Source organism: Colletes latitarsis, chromosome 8 (genome assembly GCF_051014445.1).
Source record: "Colletes latitarsis isolate SP2378_abdomen chromosome 8, iyColLati1, whole genome shotgun sequence".
Classification (NCBI taxonomy): domain Eukaryota; kingdom Metazoa; phylum Arthropoda; class Insecta; order Hymenoptera; family Colletidae; genus Colletes; species Colletes latitarsis.
Window position 1 is genome coordinate 30,256,247 of NC_135141.1, and position 20,063 is coordinate 30,276,309.

Below are 20,063 nucleotides of genomic sequence, written 5' to 3' on the forward strand. Positions count from 1 at the left end.
GAACTCGGTGGGGGAAAAATGGCCTTGGATGGACCGTAGAATTTTATAAACTCGTTCTTTCGCCCCGAAATTATACATTTTTTAATACGTTGCACGGTGAACTAAAAAGGAGATCGAAACTTTTAATATTATCTTATTAACGAGGCAGACTCTGCGGAATAGGCAAAAGTAGCCACGTTGCAAATTACTGCTCCGATCTTGATCGAAGATCGGTTAGTCTGGACCTGTTTCGACAATGGCCGCGGCGGAACATCGAAAAGTGACCAAATTACACGTTCGAGGAACGAGTCCCAGCTGCTTGTTTATATCGCGCGTCGCGTATCCTGGGGCCGATGCAGGTGGAGGTAATGTAATAATTTGGCTCGTGCCGCGGGTCAAACGGCGAGTTCCGCTACGGAGCGGCGTCGAAGGGAATCCTGGCGTCGTTTCACAGGTGTCTGGGGAAAGGAGAAAGGCGAGGAAGGAAGCGTCGCCGAATGGAAATTTACGAGTCGGTAGTAAAAGTCCCCAGACACGACTAAATAATTCTGTTGCCTTTACGAGCCGCTGGTTTATGGACAAAATCGGCCCTAAGTAATAATTTCGGGGGCCTGGCCGCTTCCGTTGCGCTTTTTGCACCTTCATATTTTTCCTTCGTGTCCGACCAGGGGACTCGAATCGGATTAAGATCGTTTTCTGTGATTCGTGGAGCTCCGTGGTCGATCAGTTGCGGTCAGGTTTACTGGTGGCCATTTTTAGTACGGGATATCCTTCGCTTCAAAAGACTCTTCGAAGTTCTTTTGAAACTTAGATTCAAACTATAAAATTCTACGAACGGATTCATCTCCTGAACATCTTGAAAGGGACGAATTTTGTCAAAAAGAGATCGAGGAGGCCTTTATCGAGTCTAAAATGATTTGAAAAAAATTATATTTAATACAAATTTGTGTTCTACGAAGTCCCGTCGTGGTTTCTTCTGAAAAACGATTGTCCGTCGCTGGATAGACAAATGGCGATCGTTTCTCCTCCGGAGGGGGAAAAAGTTGGCGATTAGAAGAGACAGGAGGAACCATAAAGCGAAACGGTAGCTTTGTGTCCATCGCAAAAGGCGCGTTCGCTCTTTCGCGCGAACCAGGCCACCGAAACTTGGTCGATTTCGTTTTTCGTTCACGGAGTATTGGCTCTCCTGCATGAACGGGTCCGTTTGACATCGATCAAATGGTTCTTGGCCGAAATTTCGACCTGGCTGCTCGAGGCTGGCAATCGAAGGGCTACATCAATTCTTGACGTCGATGGAAGCAATTGCTTAGAAGTTAATCATCTCGAAGCGTGATCTTAATTGCAACAGATGCACTGTGTCTGTTTCGTAAGGATCACTTCGTCTACTTTCCTGTGTGATCTGAATCTTGCTCTTGTATGATTGATGACCGTGGAATACGTGTGTACACAGCGAGGATGTTATAGAATTTTGCAACCGAAGGAGCAATCATTTCAGAGTAATCATCCTGACATGATATCCTAATTACAACAGACGTGCTTATTACGTAAGGATTATAGTAATCATTGACTGCTTTATATAATACACTTGTATAATCTAATATCGTAGACACCCTGAGTTTTTTGAGTTTTAAAAATTCAGATATTATCTCTGACACCTCGGGAACGTATAACAATATCAATCAAATTATTTGTTATTCTTTTTAATGGCCACTAATGCAAAAATAATTGCCCCAATTTTCTCGAAACTTATTTTAATCCAAACTATCGACTAATGGGCCTCGTACGAGAGTTAAGAATTGTGGAAAGGGGAGACAACGACTAACGTTGCAAGGGGTGCAACGCATCCCTATCGATGGACCGAACGAAGCACGCGTCCCTTGTTCGGCAATCTCGCGGACGCTCGGCGTCGAATTTCTATCGGTGGGCCTCGAGGCGGCGTCCCCTTCACGCAGAATTTCCATTGAAAGATTCGCAGGACCCCCAGGGGGTGGTCGTGACGGGTATCGGCGAATGCGTCGGCCTCAGGGGCGGAGAAACTTAATTCACTGCCCTCCCTTCTCTTCCTCTCCTTCGTCCTCAGACTCTGTTCCTCGCTGTCCCGCTCGCCATCCCTGTCCCTCTTCCCGGCGCATCTTTGTCACGCGCGAATTTCACCCTCGCAGCCGACGAGACATCGCTGTGGACGTGGTGTAGCGTTTCAAGGAAGGATCACGGTTTTCAACCCCCGAACAATCGACCGAAATGGGCCCGACATCCGCTCGGTGCTTCGTAAATGTGCATATTAGGCAACAACTAGTTGCTAATTAGATTCAACCTTTTCTAGATTGCACCCCATGTGGATTTATATAGTTTCTATATTAAGAATGCAGAGAATTGCATTTAAACAGATTTTTGTACCTAGATTCTGTGATGCTAGTGTTGATATTCAAGGATGTTATACATTATTCCAGAGGGGTGGCCATTAATTTGAACTGTCGTTCGACAAACGCCATTAACGCTAAGACGAGCATCGGTATTGTATATTGTTCGAAAGTAACCATCGAGTGACCAGTGGAATAAACGACCAACTCGCGACGAAACCGCGCCGATAAATCAAACCAAAGTACACATTTCCTTTCACGCATCATGCAAATTAACGCACGGGAATGGGGGATTGATTTAGAGTCGCGGTGAAAGCGAGGAACCACTCTCATGCGCTTGGATTTATTTCGCGTCGAAGAAGCGAAATCTTTTTTTATTTATGCGGTTTTATCGGGGGCTCGTGAATGTATCGGAGCCCATAAAAGTCCCTTGCACACGCGTTCCTCGCGTCGTACACCTTCCTTGCGAAATACAGGCTGTCCCAACAATCATAATTCAGAAGCAATGGCGACTTTTCGACTAAACATCGTCGTAGAGAAAGAGGCTAATCGACGCTAATTGTTCCTCGTGCCAATCAACTACGAGTCGAGGCCATTAGTCGAAGGTCTAGTGCTTAGCATAATTGAACAGCACGGATTCGATCGGCCTTTAATTTGAGCCTTGAAACGTCGATCGTCGCTTGTAATCTGGCGTCAGTAGTTGCGTGGCTAACAACCCTGTCTACGTCGTTGAAGTGATTCATAAGCTGTGGAAAGTTGACATCCGCACGAACTTGTAGAGTTATTATATAGCACAGAGGCGAATATTAAAAGAAAAAGAAATTCAGGAACATTAGCATCTGAGGAAATTAGTCTTTGACACGTTCGACAGAATTTTTTAATACTTATATTTGCCCTTAAAAAAGGGGGATTTCCTCCTTGAAGGTATTTCATTATATTCTGAAATTTCCATCGTTTCTCGAGGTTTCGATAAAAATTTAAATCCTTGGTGCAGATTCTCTTTTTGGACGACGTCTCAGGATTCCATTCGCCTGATAAGACACACGTGTACACTGTTTATCATCGTCGTTTCGTGTCGTTAAGTAGGTATTGCAACGGATGTAGAAGCTTAACATGATCGTCTACGCTATAACAGTATGATCATAAAGTCGCTGTACCGTGAAGACGAGTCGTAAAAATCAACAAACGAGATTCGTAAAAATCAGGAATTGTTCCGACGATAAACTTCTTCGGCGCGTCCGACGTTTCCTGAACGCGGGGATAAGATAATCTTAAAGAATTTATGTAAACTTACGACGAGACGTTTAATACTTAATCTGTTTCGTTAATCGGTGGAATACCAACTGCGAGGAATGTTGAAAAATTTCGGAAACGTCCAAGAAAGTTATCTTTAATTACGAAGGATCGCGTGTGCGTGACAATAATGATTTTCTATTTCATACAGTTGGGTAATCGGGGAGCATGAAATGGTTATTTATAGCACTGGGTAGGGGTGGGGTGCTCTTGCAGCTAAAAAATTTCTGTATTATTTATTACGAAACAAGTGAATATTTTCACTCTCTGTATTTAATATGGAAATTAAAAAATAGATGTAACGAGAATTAGAAAGTGAAATCATCATAGGAACTCCTGGTGTTATATAACCTCGACGTCATAATGGTAGGAAGTACATATTCAAGAAATCATGAACCACATCGTAACCTCGCACAACATAAAAGAGCATTTAAAATTAATAAGAATCTAAGGAGATCCTAGCCTCGATATTGTAATAATAAGTATTCCAAATGGAGGACCGATTTAAGATCTTTGTGAAACAAGTAATGATAATTTCAATTTCATAATGGAGAGGAGAATTCAAAATGGAGGAAGTAGACGGTGGAAGTAGGAACCGGAAAACGAAGAACACGAGGCGCGAGTGTGCACCTCGAAAGTTGGTGCATCGACGTTAGGACGAGAAGTCGAAAGTCGTAAAATTTACGGCCGACCGAGGCCGTGCAAAGGAACGCGCACGACGTTCGACGTGACAATGCCGGACGTGCACTTATACGGGCTGCATTATAATTTGCATTGTGCGCGGACCGACGCGCCATGTGCGTGCACGCGCGTTCGAAAACGCACGAAATATCGCGTTACACGCGCCTTCGCGAGGATACACGGCTTACCTACGTATGCATCGAATTCGGAACATGTGCAACAAGAAGAGGGAAGCGTCTGCGAGAGGTTGTCGTGCTTGTTCAGTGACTCTCAATGTACAGGATGTAGATACTTTTGCGGAACACCCGACACTCTGACAAAGAACAGTCATAGACACGTTTGCTTCGTTCGAGCATCGTTACACACCCCTTTCATTAAAAGAAAAACAAATTAATAACCTCGGAGTTTATCTTCGAGCTAAGTTACGCAGATTCAATTTCTATTAAGTTAAATATTTTGGCGAGTGCACAGATTATCTGTTTTACAGCGAACGGGTAAACATTTTTAGAAACTGTTTAGAAAAAAAATGAAATGAAACGATGAAGAGGAACGACGGCGTATTTTATAATAGTCGAAGAGCACGGTGAATTCGTTGGTTGGGTTTGGTGCTTCTGGCTGGGTGCATTTCCATGTGCAACGACGCTTAGATGCGCCGATGCACGCGCGTGCAATACGGCTTTTCTTGCTGGCGGCGTCCAATGGCGCGGCAAGGTCGTGCGCATTCGTATGCTAATCGCTTTGGAACGAGCGAAGCAGAGGGAGAGGAGCACTCGGAACGATACCGGAGACCACCGACCGATAAACGCGAACGAGGATAACGAGATTCTGCAAAAATGGTCGCGCTAAGCTAAATATAGCCGGTTAATTGGCTCTAATTACGAGCGATCGCTCCGCGGTGACGCGTGCCTCGATTCCCGGGCGCAGCATTTTCGAATTTGGAGGCACGAAATGAGCCAATTTAGACGTTCCGGGGGAGCAAAGTTCGCCCGGTGGTCTGGAAATGGCAATAACGAGGAACGAAGTTACCGGGGAAATTGACACGCGAACCAAATTAATTGCTGAAATTTGTGTACTGTCGAGGACACCCAGTTTCGATGGTCAATACGGTCGTCTTTCCTCGCTTCAACTTGGACATCGCGCCGACGACCCGACCATCCTTCTCCATATTTCGTTTAATAATTGTTCACGTTCCCCTCTGATATTGTAAAATCGTTTTACATCATTCTTTGCACAAATATAGTTATACGCTTGATCGATAACCAGTGTATCTTATATAAAACTCTAGTGATCTGTTAGCCCCAAATCAAAGTCTAATAAAATTAAATCTATATTTCACAAAATGTATTTTATTTCATTATTAAAAGTCCTGTTAGACTCGAAGAGTAGCTCGCTTTACAAAATGTCTAAAGGGACGTCCCAGTGCCTCGTTCGATGAACGCCAAGTATTTCGAATTCAGCAAAAATGGACAAGTATGGACTTTGTTAACTCCGCGACAAAGTTTTAAAGCCGTGGATGGCCTAAAACGAGAACCAGTATAAAATCGTAGCGCATCTTCCGTTCCCGTATCGAGAATCTAGGTACGGAGCGCCCGTGGAGGGAGACTCCTGGTAAATCGAACGTCCCTGGAATACATTACTCAAAAACTCAATTACGAGCCAACAATAAGAAGGAACCCCTCGACCGCCTTTTTGCCCCCCGCGATAGTCGAATGAAATTATTACCCGACCGTCGCGTTTCTTCGGCCATTACCAGGGCAAACTAACTTCGGATTCTGTTCATTCGGAATTGCAAATTCACTGGCGCTCTTTATGTATTATGGATCCGATGGCTTTGGATGGACCGCTTGATTCGCGAACGAAATTTAATTAATTCGCTCCTGGCTGGCAAAAATCGAACCGAATAGGCGGGGACAATAGACGCGGACAAAGTCCATCTCGATCGAGAACGCGCCACTTCGAGATCCTCCTAGCGAATGCATCGAGTAAAAATTTCTTTATTCCATTAAAGTTTTCGTCCAATTTCTTTTTCAAATAATTTTATCCTCGTTTGAAGGCTACCATCGGCATCCCCCGCGATCGCGATCGTTTCGAAATTCGCTGAATAATTCGAAAACGCGCGTTTCTGAAAATGACGGATGGATGGCGGAGAAATTTTGCGAGGAAAAACACCAGCGTGCATCTTATGACGGATAGGCACGACGCAGCAGTTTTCTTCTTCGTCTTCTTTATCGGCGAACGCAGTCGAGCGTTTATCAATTTACAATTCCCAGTTCGGGGAGCCGCCGCCTGGAATACCAATCGGTCGCGCACGCGAAAAACGCGGCTTGAATCCTCCATTCGAGCAGTCGACCAGTCAGCCGTACGGATTCACGATAAAAGGAGAGTCAACCTTTCGATCGAGCAACGCCAGGTGAAATGCTGTTGCAAAAAGGACTGCGTGGACAGGGACGTTGCCATTTTTAGGACCATTATTGCCATTCGCGTTTGAATGCTACTTCGTCATTCGACCTTATACAGGGTGATTCTGAGACCGCGGTACGAACGAAAAGTAAGTTACTTAATGAAAACTCGAGTTGATTGACTCTAAACCACTGAAAAAATTATAGACACAAACAACGGTGGCTAAATACTTAAATATATTTGTGTTTAGCGAATATTAGAAAGCTTTTACTTGATATTTTCGATTCTTCTTTTCCATTTCCGGTTGTACCATCCTTTCAGAGGTGGTTTATTAGAAAATTATGAAATTTGATAGCTCCGTGGCCCAAGAAACTGTTGGATCGCGGCAAAGGAAGTTGTTAAATGGGCAACGAACAATTTTACGAGGCGTGTGCTCGCAAATCCGATGCTCACCTCTCGCGAAGAGGCTTTCGTTGACTCGTTCGGCCGCGTTTCTCGCCTTCCTCCATTACCACGAGGCCGCTAACTCAATTTGTATGCGACTGCGCGAGCCCGCCAAATGCACAGCCGCCTAAGGTCAGCGCGGTTTCTAGCCGAGTTACAAGCTTCGCGCGGGAAAAATCCGCTCGATACACGGAGCAAAATTCCCATCTAAGAAAAAAGGTAAACTATTTTCCATCGACGCTTACGTTTCGAACGACTCGTAGTTTCGTCCCACCTTTCCTTGGTTGGCGAATAAGACCGGTAGCCGGGTATAATTTTATTATTACGCGGTGATTTTAACGTGTCATTTACCTGATTACTACATCGAGACCGGTTCCCGTTTTTTTGAGATGCTAAGAGCAGATTTTTCAATCAAAATTCTGATTTCCGCGCGAGAAATTGCAGTATGTGTTGCAAGGTAGTAATTTGTACCTTGATGGAATGTAAACTTTACTGGCGAATGTTGCAAAGTTTGAGAGATAATATCGTATATAATTTAAAGACCCTAAAGAGGGGTTTAAATATCTGTGGTTTAGTACAATTCGAAATTATCGTTATTTTTCAATATTTTTCCCGTTAAAATTCGATTTCATCGACTTCTGTACGATCTAGTAATTTTCTTGCGAATCGTGATGATAAATGGCGGGTATTTTGAACTCCGTGGCGGAACGTTTCGCCCAAGATGATTTCCGTTGGACGTCAGTGGGCAACGTGCATCGAGGAACAGCTTAATCATATCCCGATGCCGGCACCATCCGGCTTACGCATTGTGGCTCAGCCAATTGTGCCCTTTAATCCGCCTACGTAGCCTCGGTTCCACGGCTACAACAGCGGATTCCGTGGCGCCGTTCGAGTCCCGCGAGCCAGCCCATTGATCGGACCTAGCGTACCGCGAGCACTCGGAATAATATATTCCCTCGTAACACGATCGGCGAGGATGATCTATCGGGATCGAACCAGCCAGCGAGCGTATTTAGAACACGAATAGCCGGTCCCCTGCTCGAGGGATCTCGAGGAATGCAGAAACATCGATCCCCTCGACGAGAACAAACGTTCCTTACCACAATTTGGAAAACCTTATTCCCATAACCTTCCCAAATGTTGGATCATTCTCAACCAAAATCGATAAACAGTTGGTACTTCCGTAACAGCGGTGGATCTAGAAAAGCTCGACGGGGGAGGGCGAAGATCAATAAAAATTTCAAGTTCAAGAGGATTCCAACTGTAGAAATTATCAATAGGAATGTGAATATTAAACCCTGTTTTTGTGGCAACCCTGAATGTTTGTATAATAATTCTGCAACACAGGGTATCCCGATGCAACGAAAAACGGATCGCGAGAATTTTATTTTCGAATTGTTTTCCATCCAATTTGATAATGCACTGGGCTCGTTCGATTCATCGATCACGGTCACGTGTTTCGTTTAAGTTTACAAGGCCGCTCGACCCTTTGAGTACTATGGGCGTGGAAAATCCACACAAACTAAAAAAGACGTAGCTTTTTGCACGCGGACCCGAAGGTTTTCTCTATTTTTTTATTTAACAACGATGCCCGCGAAGCGACGACAAAGGGAAGCAAAATGTCTGAAAAGACTACGAGCGGAGCAAAAGGGCGAGCGAGACTGTTTTAGAAGTACGTAGGAGACCTGTCTGTTGGACAAAAAAGACTAACTCGGTGAGCAGAAATGCGAGATGGAATCAGAAAAACTTGACTCATTCTGAAGTGTGCTTAACCCATTCTGAAAAAACTTTACTTGATCCCTTCTAACGAGTACTTAACCCATTAATCGAAAAGGAAAGTCCACTTTACGCCGACGCGTGGGCGATCTGCTCTTATCTTTAGTCATCGAGTGTCCTTAGAATTATTCCGAATCAACCTTACGTATATTTTGTCTATCAGGATCACCGTACCTTCGATTTATACTTGAGAATCTAACAATATAAAATTGACCACCTAACCATAGAAAATTAATTAAAAACGGAGAGTTGTCGATGCATACCTCGTCTAAATAAGAGTTAATGTTTTCAAATGGCTAAATTCTAGTCGAAGAATATCAGCCTTGTCGGTGGAAGAGTTATTTATGTAAATAGAGATTAGATAAAGGAGTAACAGGGCAATGGGTTCGGATAGAGGAATGTTATCGATATAGATCCTTGTCGGGGCCATATGATCTGCGAAAGCATTCTTCGAATGTCACGGCAATTAACGAGGGGATCCTTAAGCTGATTCGAGGGAAGGACTGGACTGCTCCACTGATCGGGAGGGCGAAGTAAAACCGGTAGGGGGTCTACGGTCCCGAGCCGGTTCTTGCCTCGCATTTTCTTCGAGCGAGTACTCACTCCTATAAGGGATAATTGAAGACCTCGGTGCTGCGACCGGCCAGACTCTTGCAAATCTTTCGGCAAGAAGGGAGGCGCGTGGAAGCAAACTACCGCGCGCTTAATATCCTCGGTACTGAATTATTTTCTTTGTTTAACAAATAAGAAAGAAAGATACCCATCGCGTGCCTCGAGTTATCTGCATTGATTTAATTTCTGGTGGTTCGTTTGACGAGCTAAAATTTATCGATGCTTAGGACAACGAGAAAAATTATGGCGCTAGAGGACTCGACATCAAGGCATTCCTAGCGGATCCCGCCTTGGACACGCCCCCTCGTTGGACGAATTCAAGTTTCACGCGAAAAAGAAATAAGCTCTTAATGCGTATATTTATATAAATTCTGTTGTCTCGTCACAATCGACCGAGTAAATGGCAATTTTTCGAACCTACTATATTCGGCACCTCTTAAATTCAAATTCACCTTTTGAATTATTTACCTAGGTGTTCTGAGAAAGCCTGGTTAGTGGATAAATTATGGAAGCTCGCCGGTACCACGCTGGAAATTATTTGCGAGCGTACCGTGTCTCGTAAATACGTGATACGGTCTCGATTATAAAACGAAATCCATAAGAATTCGAAAATTCAATCGCCGCGGAAACGCTCCGCCGTTCCCGTAGCTCCAGATTGAATCTTTATCGATACGAGGATCGAGAGCGGCCGCCGATCGAGCCGATAAACGCGGGTTTCGTTCGAAACGTGAAACCAGTTCGAAAGCGTGCAAGAATCAGCGTCGAATGAACCCTGACTAACGATCCTCCAAGAACAATCCGACCGCGGGACGATATCGCGTTAAGACGAGATCCTCCGAGGAGGCAGTAACCGCTTAGCTTCGATCATAAAACTGCGGACGCGGCGCGGTTCGAAAGGCAAATCGGAAAATCGCTTCCGGTGGATCGTAAAGTCTCGACTATCCATACTGTTGGCGTAACTTAAAGGGGGAGGGAGAGATACGGTGATACGAGAAGCGAAATCTGACGGAGATGAACCGAGGTCGGTGGAAAAGAGAGCAATAAACAACCGAGCAGTGCTTCCCAACCCTTTCTAAACTCGACTATATCTGTAACGAAGGGTGAAAACTATTTATCAAGCTCTAAATTTATTAAATTTTCTACTTTCCACCTTGTGTATACTTCTACTACTTTTCCATCTATCGATAACGGTATTAAAAAAAAATAATAAAATGCATTTCTAGGCTTGAGCGTTCCGTGGATAGAGTTAAAGAGTAGACGAGAAGGGGGAATTCTTGTGGCGACGGTGAATAATAGAAAATACGCGCGGGAATATAGAGGGTAATAAGGGAAAAGATTATAAGAGAAAAGCCATAAAGGGAAGGAAGCACGGGAGAATATAAACCCGCGTCGAGAGGGAAGGGTGTGCAAGAGCAAAAGGAAGAAACGGTCGGTGGATGGAACGAGAGTCGAAGAAGAGAGGATCGGTAAGAAGACGCAGAAGAAAAAGGAAGAGATGCCACGAGGGAGGAGGGGGGAGGGACCGTTCGACGGAGAGGAACGAGATGAATCGACGTGGAAGAGGGAGAGGGAAACCCAGGGGCCCCCAAGAAGAAAAGGAAGAAGTCGAAGGAAGGACGTAGGAATCGTCTTGGGGGCCGTACCACGGGTATAGTATGGACCTCGACATTCCCGATCATTATTCCGCTGGCTTGCCACGGGGAGGACAGCCTGACCTTGGCGGGGAAGGCATGACCGACCTTGTTGGTCCTACATCCGAGGAACACTGTGTCCCATTCGTCATGCAAATGAGCCGGTAATGAATATCAAACGACGTTCTTGCAGGGAATACTTTCCGCGGGCAGCTACATGCCGGGAATACTCGGAATGTTTCGCGATTCCTTCCCGCGGATGAGACAGTCGAGGATCCATTCGAGAAAGAATCGACTCAGCTACGAATGACCGTAGCGTGATTGCGCGAAATAAATTCAAAACGACGAACAGGAGCTAACGAAAGGCGTCACGAGTGGCCTTTTCGCGCTAGGAAGTCTGCTTTTAATATTATATTCGCGCAACCATCAGAATTCGGTTTTAACCCTTAAGTGGATTTTTACCAAATTGGTAGATGGAAATCAACTTTCCCTTAAAGCATCTAGAGAATAATGAACTAACGGAGGATTAATTTAAGTTAAGGGTTAACGAGTAGGGTAAATATAGATAGATTTGCATTATCGATAAGCTGTCCTAGAACATTGACGACCTCCAGTTCCAAAGGACTTAAATTTCGATCCAAAGGATCCTCCAACGAATGGTTTTAAGATTAGGATTCCTTGCGATGTCTCCCGGCCAAGGTCGCGGAAATCCACTTTCCGCGAATGTATTTTCGCGACGTCGCCGCGCCGTATCGCGGAAGAATCGCGTTTCCTTCGACGGAACCGAATTCCACCTTCGAATTTGCAATTCCGTCGTCGTGCCTTTGCTAGAAAACGACTCACCTTCCGCGCGCTGCCTGTGTCTATCTCCTTGGTCCTCTTTGGGCCGCTGGCTACGTTGTCGTAGTCCCTGGTCGTCGACGTATACCCGTAATTTTCGGCGAACACTTCCGCCGGCGGTTTGTAATCCCGATATCCGGTCGGGGACGGGGTTGTGGTCAATGGCTGATCCGTGGTCCCGGGCGTCAGACCAGTGGACACGTTGGGGGACGCCACGTCCTCGTCCACCTCGAACACGTCGTCGCTCATGTTGTCCTCGGCAGTCATGGTCTGGGGATGAGAATCGAACTGTTAGACGTATTAAAAATTCTGTACCCTGCAGTATCAGAATTTTAATTGTGTGGAATTTTGAAGAACGAATCGATCCTCTAACGAATAGGGTTTCGTCCAGGAGATAAGATGGAAAGAATTGCTTCTCGATCGGAGGACTCCCCGAGAACGTTGGAGCTCCGTGAGTCCGGTTAATATTTTATTATAATCCGAAGGACGCGGCCCGTGGGGGGATCGTGCACGGTGAAGAAATGCTCGAGGTGTATACCAGGCCGCGATAATTCTCTGCAAAACGAGGCCCGGCTGTCGCATTATCAAAGCTACCGAGAAAACCAGTTCGCAGAAGCACGCTCGTCCGGCCGCAAACGTTGAAATAACTGTCCTTCGATCGGCCGACATCTCCATCGGTACGGCGCGTCGTGTCGTAACGCCGTGGCCTTGTAGCACTTAAAGCCAATTAGTAAGGCCTTCTGACGGCAATGACTTCGACTTCGACGCGCCACTAATTCCCCGCGAAACGGTGAATGATCATCGGCTGTAATAACCGAGGGGATCGGTTTCTCCTGGACTCCACCTGGTCAACGAAGGATCTTAGGGGACCGCGAACCTATCGACCAATCCGGGGTACAGCTTACTTTTGGCTGAGTGATGATTAGTGGCACGCGATCACGTCAATTTTAATATCGAAGATGATTTGGAGAAGCGATCCCCAACGTTACATTTACGGGCATTACAAACATTTTTATAGAAACTCGTCCTGGATCGGAGGGTGGATTTAACGTCGAGAAATATCGTTTACTGATTTGGAGAATCATTTTAATTCTTCTGGCTCCTTCTGGTCGACTTTCTATTAGCGCCTGAATGGATGTAGATCTAAACTGTCTCCGTCAAGAACGTAGGAGAGAAACAGACATCGTTTTGAAACATTCATACGCGACATGGAAAGCTTCCTCGGCGCGAAGAGATTACATCGGATTTCTTCGGCACCACTCCGAGCCAACAATGCTCTCATAAATCATGCATGACTCTCGTCTTCTTCTAGGCAAACGTATCGATTCCCAGCAAACATTTGGAGCTCCGCCGTAAATGGTAACATCGTACGTATTCCGAATTTTATGAGGGATTTGGTTTTATATTCAATATTAGAAATCACTGACTTTAGCTACTCTCATAATTACTGGCAGATATGTCTTGTTTGAAGATTCAATTCTTGACACTATGTTTTATTCTATTCTATTGTTACAATTTAGTGTCAGCTTTAATTAACCTAGTGGGTGAGGCTTATTTGACGATTTAGTTCTCGTAACACTGCCATTGAATTTCGGTACATTAAGTTACCATTAAATTTAACCTGGCGTACTGAATTTTTTTAATCAATGAAAATCGTGTTCTTAGCGAGGGTAATTTATGCCATAATAAAATTGACTTATTCATCTGGCTAGCTAAGGTACTTAAACGCGCATTATTTGAATATCAGTCTTCGTAAAGATTCGCCATCATTATTCACTATTACGCTGACATTATTCTATACCGCACTCAGCTACCTCATTTTTCCTTACGTTAAACGTCCATTAATGGCTCCTTCCGCGAACGAATAAATAACCGAAGAAAATGCAGCCGAGATATAACTAAGTTAATGAAAATATATTTTATTATCATTTACAGGCGATTACACGGCTTTCGTTTGTTCACAGTAAACTGATCTTATTCCTTCTTGTCGCAAGAAAACGATTTTCTTTTATTCCACAGTGACACGTGCGCGAAGAACAGAGAGAAGACATTTAATTAACATCACCGCTAATTAAAAGAGGAAAATAATTTAAAAGTACCTCCGTTTAAAAATTATATCCTCCATTAAACTTGAGATTACGAATAGAAATTAATTACTGTCGCCAATTTAACAGGCAGGGATACTAAGGAATTTAAAGCCTCTCGTTATTAATAATCCGCGAATGTTCTCCATAAATAACTCGTTTATTAACATTTAATAGATGTCGACAGTTTGAACGTAAAACACAATGGACATCTAGCAAATTGAAATAAATTTGTTCGTTCGATCGCAAGCTATTTTTACCAAATTCTCGATGGAACGCCTTTCGAAAAGCTAAAATCAGATTCGATTCTAGCCATCTTTTCGTAGCTTCCTTGTAAAAATTTCTTCGCGCTGAAGGTAGTGGTTTTCGAAAAATATGAACCGAGAATAAGGACAAATTTGGTGGACGGGTTCGGACGATACGATCGAAAGACCGAATTCGCGAAAGCTCGCCGCGAAATACGATTTTCGTTGAACGAAACTCGACAAAACACCTCGGTCGTCGTGGAAGTGTACCGGAAAATTCAATTTCCGCGACGCGGTCGAAAATGAAACCTCCCCCGGATACCCGATACGGTTTCTATTGAATTCGTCGTACTCTGTGCGCCGTGGCTCTCTTGGATATTTCCGTCGTGTCTGGGAATCCGTGGTTTGTTGAAATTTTAATTCGTCCTAGGTTTGTTTTAACGAACGAAACGCAGCAAGTGCTTCTCGCTTTGTCTTAAAATTAATTTGATCCAAAGCTTCCCTATGCGAGTCTAATACCGTCGAATTCTACAAATACGATGCATTACGGAGAGAAACGATCTTGGATTCGAAACTTTGATAGCATTTTAATTAAACGGGTCTTCTTTTGTTCCAACGAATGAAATAACTTCAAGCATAATTTCAATTAAATACGATTGACGGGAGGAAAAAAATAATAAGAACTTTTCGATCCCTAAAATTTAATTTTATAGTATTTCGAAAATATGCAAAGCAAAGAATTTTCTTCCACTACGTATACCCATAGTGACGATAATTCGAGAACAAAGGGGGAAACAATTATCAAAAATAATTAATCGTTTCGGCGGAAGCGTCGTCAGAACGCGATCAATCACGCCGGAAGCTCGCCTCCGCTGCAATAATTTAATTAAAGCAGCATTTCCGCCCCCCCCCCTCCCCCACGAGCACTTCACGCGCTGTGATCCCGGTTCAGTTTTCCCCCGAGAATGCTAATTCGTCGCTTTACACGACGCACCTAATTGGTACTTCGGCCTCTATCGGGATCAGTCTGATAAATTCATGGGGCACGAGTGTCGTTTGTAGTGGATAGGGGTGGGACTACCCCTGGTTTCGACGCCAGCTGACACGGGGCGGTCTGCAGGACGAAGAGAAATGGAGGGCAAACCAATGCGAATTCACACGCCTTGCAACTTCCGTTCGCTCATTTTTCTCTCGCTATCTTTGCCCACAAATTTCCCTACTTTTCCATATATTTTTCAACGCCCTCCATCAACCCCTCATCGTACAATTACGACTCTGCCTCGTTGCAAGTTCTTTATCCCGACTTTCTAAGTCTAATATCGTGAACGTTCCACGTACGAACAAGTTTAAACGAAACAGTATACAAATTCGTAAACGTGATGTTTCTACGAATATAAAATAAAATGGAAAGACTGTAAATAACAGGATAATTTATCTGGACGAAACGTCTTTGCCCAGATAAAGATTTCAGCGAAGATTTATTGGAAATTATTCGAGTAATGGACGACTCTGGTGGCAGTAACGTCCGCGCGAGTCGACGCGGGAGAGGATCCTCCATCAGGATCGATAGAGTCCGATCGAGACGATCGATGGTAAAGTCCCTGCGTGCGTGCGACTGTCGACTCGCGGAATACTTGCAGCACCGGTTCTCCGCCGCGTTGCTCAACGACGGCCCGGTTCCGCGGCTCACGGCGATAAACTTGCCTCCCGTAATTGGCTTGCGAAATCATCCCTCCCCTCGAAACGCCGCGACACTTTGAAAAATACCCGCGAGATTTGCCGAGGAGATCGCCATCGTCGACGATCTGATAGCCGCGAACGCGCTGGAGCGAAAAGAGCACCTAAAAGTACCCTAACTTTGATTGTAAAAATCAATCTCTCCCGTAACGAACGCGTATTACATGGATCATAAACCGCTTTCGACCATTAATCGACCGATCATCGGATACGTAAAGAGTTATCGACTTTGCATCGCGCTTTTAGTTAAGTAGTTTCACGTTTTCAAGGTTTTTCATTCAAATTATTCTTTTAGCAAACACAGATTTAACTGGCGAGACTCGAGCGTCTTTGTACCACGTAATAAAAAGTTGACGATGTACTGGAACGTGACACAGTATTTTTTAAATGAAATAGTTAGGTCCCGGAGTTTGACAGGCAATATCTTCTTCCATGGAATTTTGCGAAAGTTTAGTTTTAAAATTCTTGTTGAATACTTGGGGAAATTCTCGGGCGGTGTTTTTTTTTTATAAGGAGAACGCAAAGCTTCCAGATTATCGTGGAAATTGCATTTTGTCAGTGTCACGAGGTTGCATTACTCCCGTTAGAAAGTTATGCGACTGTTAATAAGAGCATTTATCGACTTCAACGCCGCGGTTCGCGCGGAATTATTTCTGGAGTTACTAAAATTTATGACCTCTTTCTCTACGAATCAAAGTCAAAGTATCAGGTTTCGAAATCTATAGATTCGGGCGAAATACTTTGATGCTCTATAAATAATTGATACTTCACGATTAATGTTTTGATTTAATCTCCCGCAATAAACTACTCGTTTCTTCCGAGTTGAAGCGCTCGAAAACGCGAAACAAGCTCTTTAACTCTCGTTGGTAATTAAAATCTCTCCGAAAACGGCTATTTCCAACAATCTTTTTTTCCTCCCCCCGTCTCGTTTCGTATTCTCGAGTAATTTTATTTCGATAAAGCATACGCGATCCTCGGTTTCTGACACATTTCGCCTCCGAGTTATTTTAACTACTGGAAATTGCGAATGAAGACGATGAACTTAATACTAAATTAAAATTCAAGGAATATTCAAACAATCGGACGTTTACTGTATTAAAATGTTCGAAACACGAGACGTTGAAAAAAATGCCAATAGTATTGTAATGAAAATTTCATGTCGCGTGTGTTGTCTCATCGGAAGTCAAAGGGTTGAAGATTTAATTACTGTGTGACGCGTGTATGGGAAAATCTGCTTTCCGTGGAGTGTTTCAGCAGAGAAAATATGAACCTTTTAGAGAGGATACTTACGTTGAGAGACGTGGAGGCGGGAACGGTGACCATGACTGGGACATCACCACTGCCACCCCTCATTTCGCCCTTTTATACAGCCCACCACCCTGTTCAGCGGCGTCACATCAGATCTCCCTGTTAACACAGAAAACACCGTTAGTCCGTAAACGAGGAGCAAGCTTGTGAGCTTGTAATTTGATTCGGGGGAATTTGCATACGGTTCAACGAACGACACGCGTTCCACGCTGACACTGGCCGCGGATATTTTGACAAAAGAACAACATATTCCAATACCGTGTTCTTTTTCCTGACAATAAGAACAAACGTGTTTTTAACAGGATTAATGCGAAATTGGATTGTTCGCCTTTTTAATGAGAAAATCTCGCGTTTCGTTAATGAGAAACGGTGTTTAATTTCGTTATTTAAATTTTTCGATAACGACGATGTTTCTATATAAAATATTACATTCTCGAAGGATCGACGATGATTTATTCTTGTCGGGAACAACCGAGGCGCGTCGCGCTTCCAACGATTTTTCCAAGTAGAGGCGAAATTTTTAACGATGTTTGCACAACTCGTTTCTGCGCCTGAGCGAACTTTTGTTTCACGCGCTAACGAACTTTTTTCCACGGGGGAAACTCGCGACGTCCGTCCGGGATCGCGGAACGACGTTTTTCAATCCGGTTAGCGTTGCATTTAATTTATGCGAAAGTCCAGCACCGGTGTCAAAAATTGTCGCGCACGGGGACAAATCCGATCTGTTTACGCGAGCGTGGCACGAGAAAGTGCGAAAAAAGAAAAGAATTTTTCTGTCTCCGTGATACTCGTCGTTTTGAATATTCACCGCTTTGATATATTAATTTTTATTTGGAATAGGGTCTGATCGGACGCGTTGCGTCGAATTACGTCGCGATCCAGCGTATGAAAAGAAGATTTACGAGTTTCTAAACCCTGAGGAATCGTTACACAGTTACACGGAAACAAACGACAGCGCGAAGAATCGTTAATTAGAATGCTAGTGGACGCGAGGTTTAACGAAGTTCCATTTAAGCCGACGAAATTGTTCCGGTTTCTTTGGGCGGTCGGTGTTTGGGTCGCCATTATACCGTGGCAATTTGCGTATCCACGCCTTCTGCATTTTATGCGCAAAAATTATAGGGTTAATTTTCATAATTACGACACGCTTGCGCAATTACCGCGAGCGGATCTAATTCCATTTATATAAATTACCCGGACCGCCTGTTTTTCTATTTGAGAACGTATTCGTTACGATGGCGGGCACGTTCGACCGGGATTTACGGTAGCAAAGAGGACAATTATCGCATGCACCCGTGAATCGTAGACAACCATTGTCTTTGTCGCGATCTCTACGACATCGTGAAAGGTGTAACCTGTCGACAACATTGCTACCAGAAGATAAATACACCCGATAGATATACATACTTAAGTTTGCATACAATCGACGGATATACTATGATTTGCGCTTGATGTACTTGCCTGCAAGTGATAGTTAAAAGATCTACGACTTGTCGAGAACTTGTAACAACTACCAGTCTTTGCATCCATCATTCGCAGATATCCTTAAACTTTCAAATTAGCAATCGAACGAACAATATACTTTCTTTGTAACGTTAAAATCGAGATATATACGCAACGTTTGAGTTCGTGGATTTTATGATAAATAATATAATTAGATCGCACGCGTAGAGTGGTACAATTTCTATTACGGGGCTACGTTTCTATTTTCGTCCCATCGGGAGATATAAAAGGAAAGTTTGCTCTCCCACTCGCGTGATTTCGATCCACGAGAACGGAAGCATGTACGCGTTACACGTTCAGCTCCCCTTGGAGTTATTTTACCGCGATACTGATTACCCTACTATCATAATGCGCTTGTTGCTCTCGCGATGCCACGATCCGTTTCCACCTTTCGTCCCCGTGATTTGGAATCTCGCGCTGCGGTTTCTCTTCCGCGATCGTACCTGGATCTTCGTTCTAGATGGGCAACGATGGTTGTGTTACCGTTCCCGGTGCTCCTATCGCGATTTCTGTTTCCTTGCGGTGGAGTTGCTCCGAACGAGATCGTCGATTCCGAGCAACGTTTCCGCGTAAAGCTCGCGTATGTTACGGAACGTTCTCCAGCGACAATGGACGAGAATTCAATATGTCTAATAAGAATTTCTGTATTACAATTTTGTATAGACGAGCTATAAGTGGGTATTGATTCGAAAATATCTTGTGGTATCAAGAAAAACAATTTAAAAAATTCTTAGGATACAGTGCAATTAATTCTTTAACTACGGTCAATTTTAACGCGGAAAACTTTTTCACGCCTTGAGCAACGCACACAGTCAACTGATCGACCGAGTTGTAGTAGTCAAAAGGGTTAATAATCATAAATCCTCGGCATCCCCGTCGCTAATAGCGAGTTGAACATCTCCCAAACAAGTTTACTCGATAATCCTGTATGCTATTTGCCCAATACGCGTACCATCCGAAATTCTCTTTAGGAACTAATTTTGCCATATTCCTGCGTCGTCCAATTCTGGCGGTTCGCAAGTAGCCACGCATACTCCGTCTCGGTATCCTCTTTCGCCCCTGTTCCAATATGAACCAACGACAGAGAACCCAAGTCTCCTTCCCTCGAACTCCCAACCGAATACACTCCGTCCTTTACGCGCTTGAAGCTAATCTGTCTCGCTCTCCATC

General features: G+C 44.1%; 1 protein-coding gene across 3 annotated transcripts in view; it reads right to left on the reverse strand.

The window, feature by feature from the left end:
- The window catches only part of LOC143344808 (ras-related protein Rab-37), a 122,649-nt gene that overhangs the window by 69,218 nt on the left and 33,368 nt on the right, over positions 1-20,063 (reverse strand). For all 3 annotated transcript variants that reach the window (XM_076771250.1, XM_076771251.1, XM_076771252.1), the window contains exons 2-3: positions 17,373-17,489; positions 12,020-12,286 (exon numbers count right to left, since the gene is read on the reverse strand). In XM_076771250.1, the coding sequence (XP_076627365.1) occupies positions 12,020-12,286; positions 17,373-17,435 (330 nt within the window). In that variant the 5' untranslated portion in view covers positions 17,436-17,489. The remainder of the gene's footprint in view (positions 1-12,019; positions 12,287-17,372; positions 17,490-20,063) is intronic.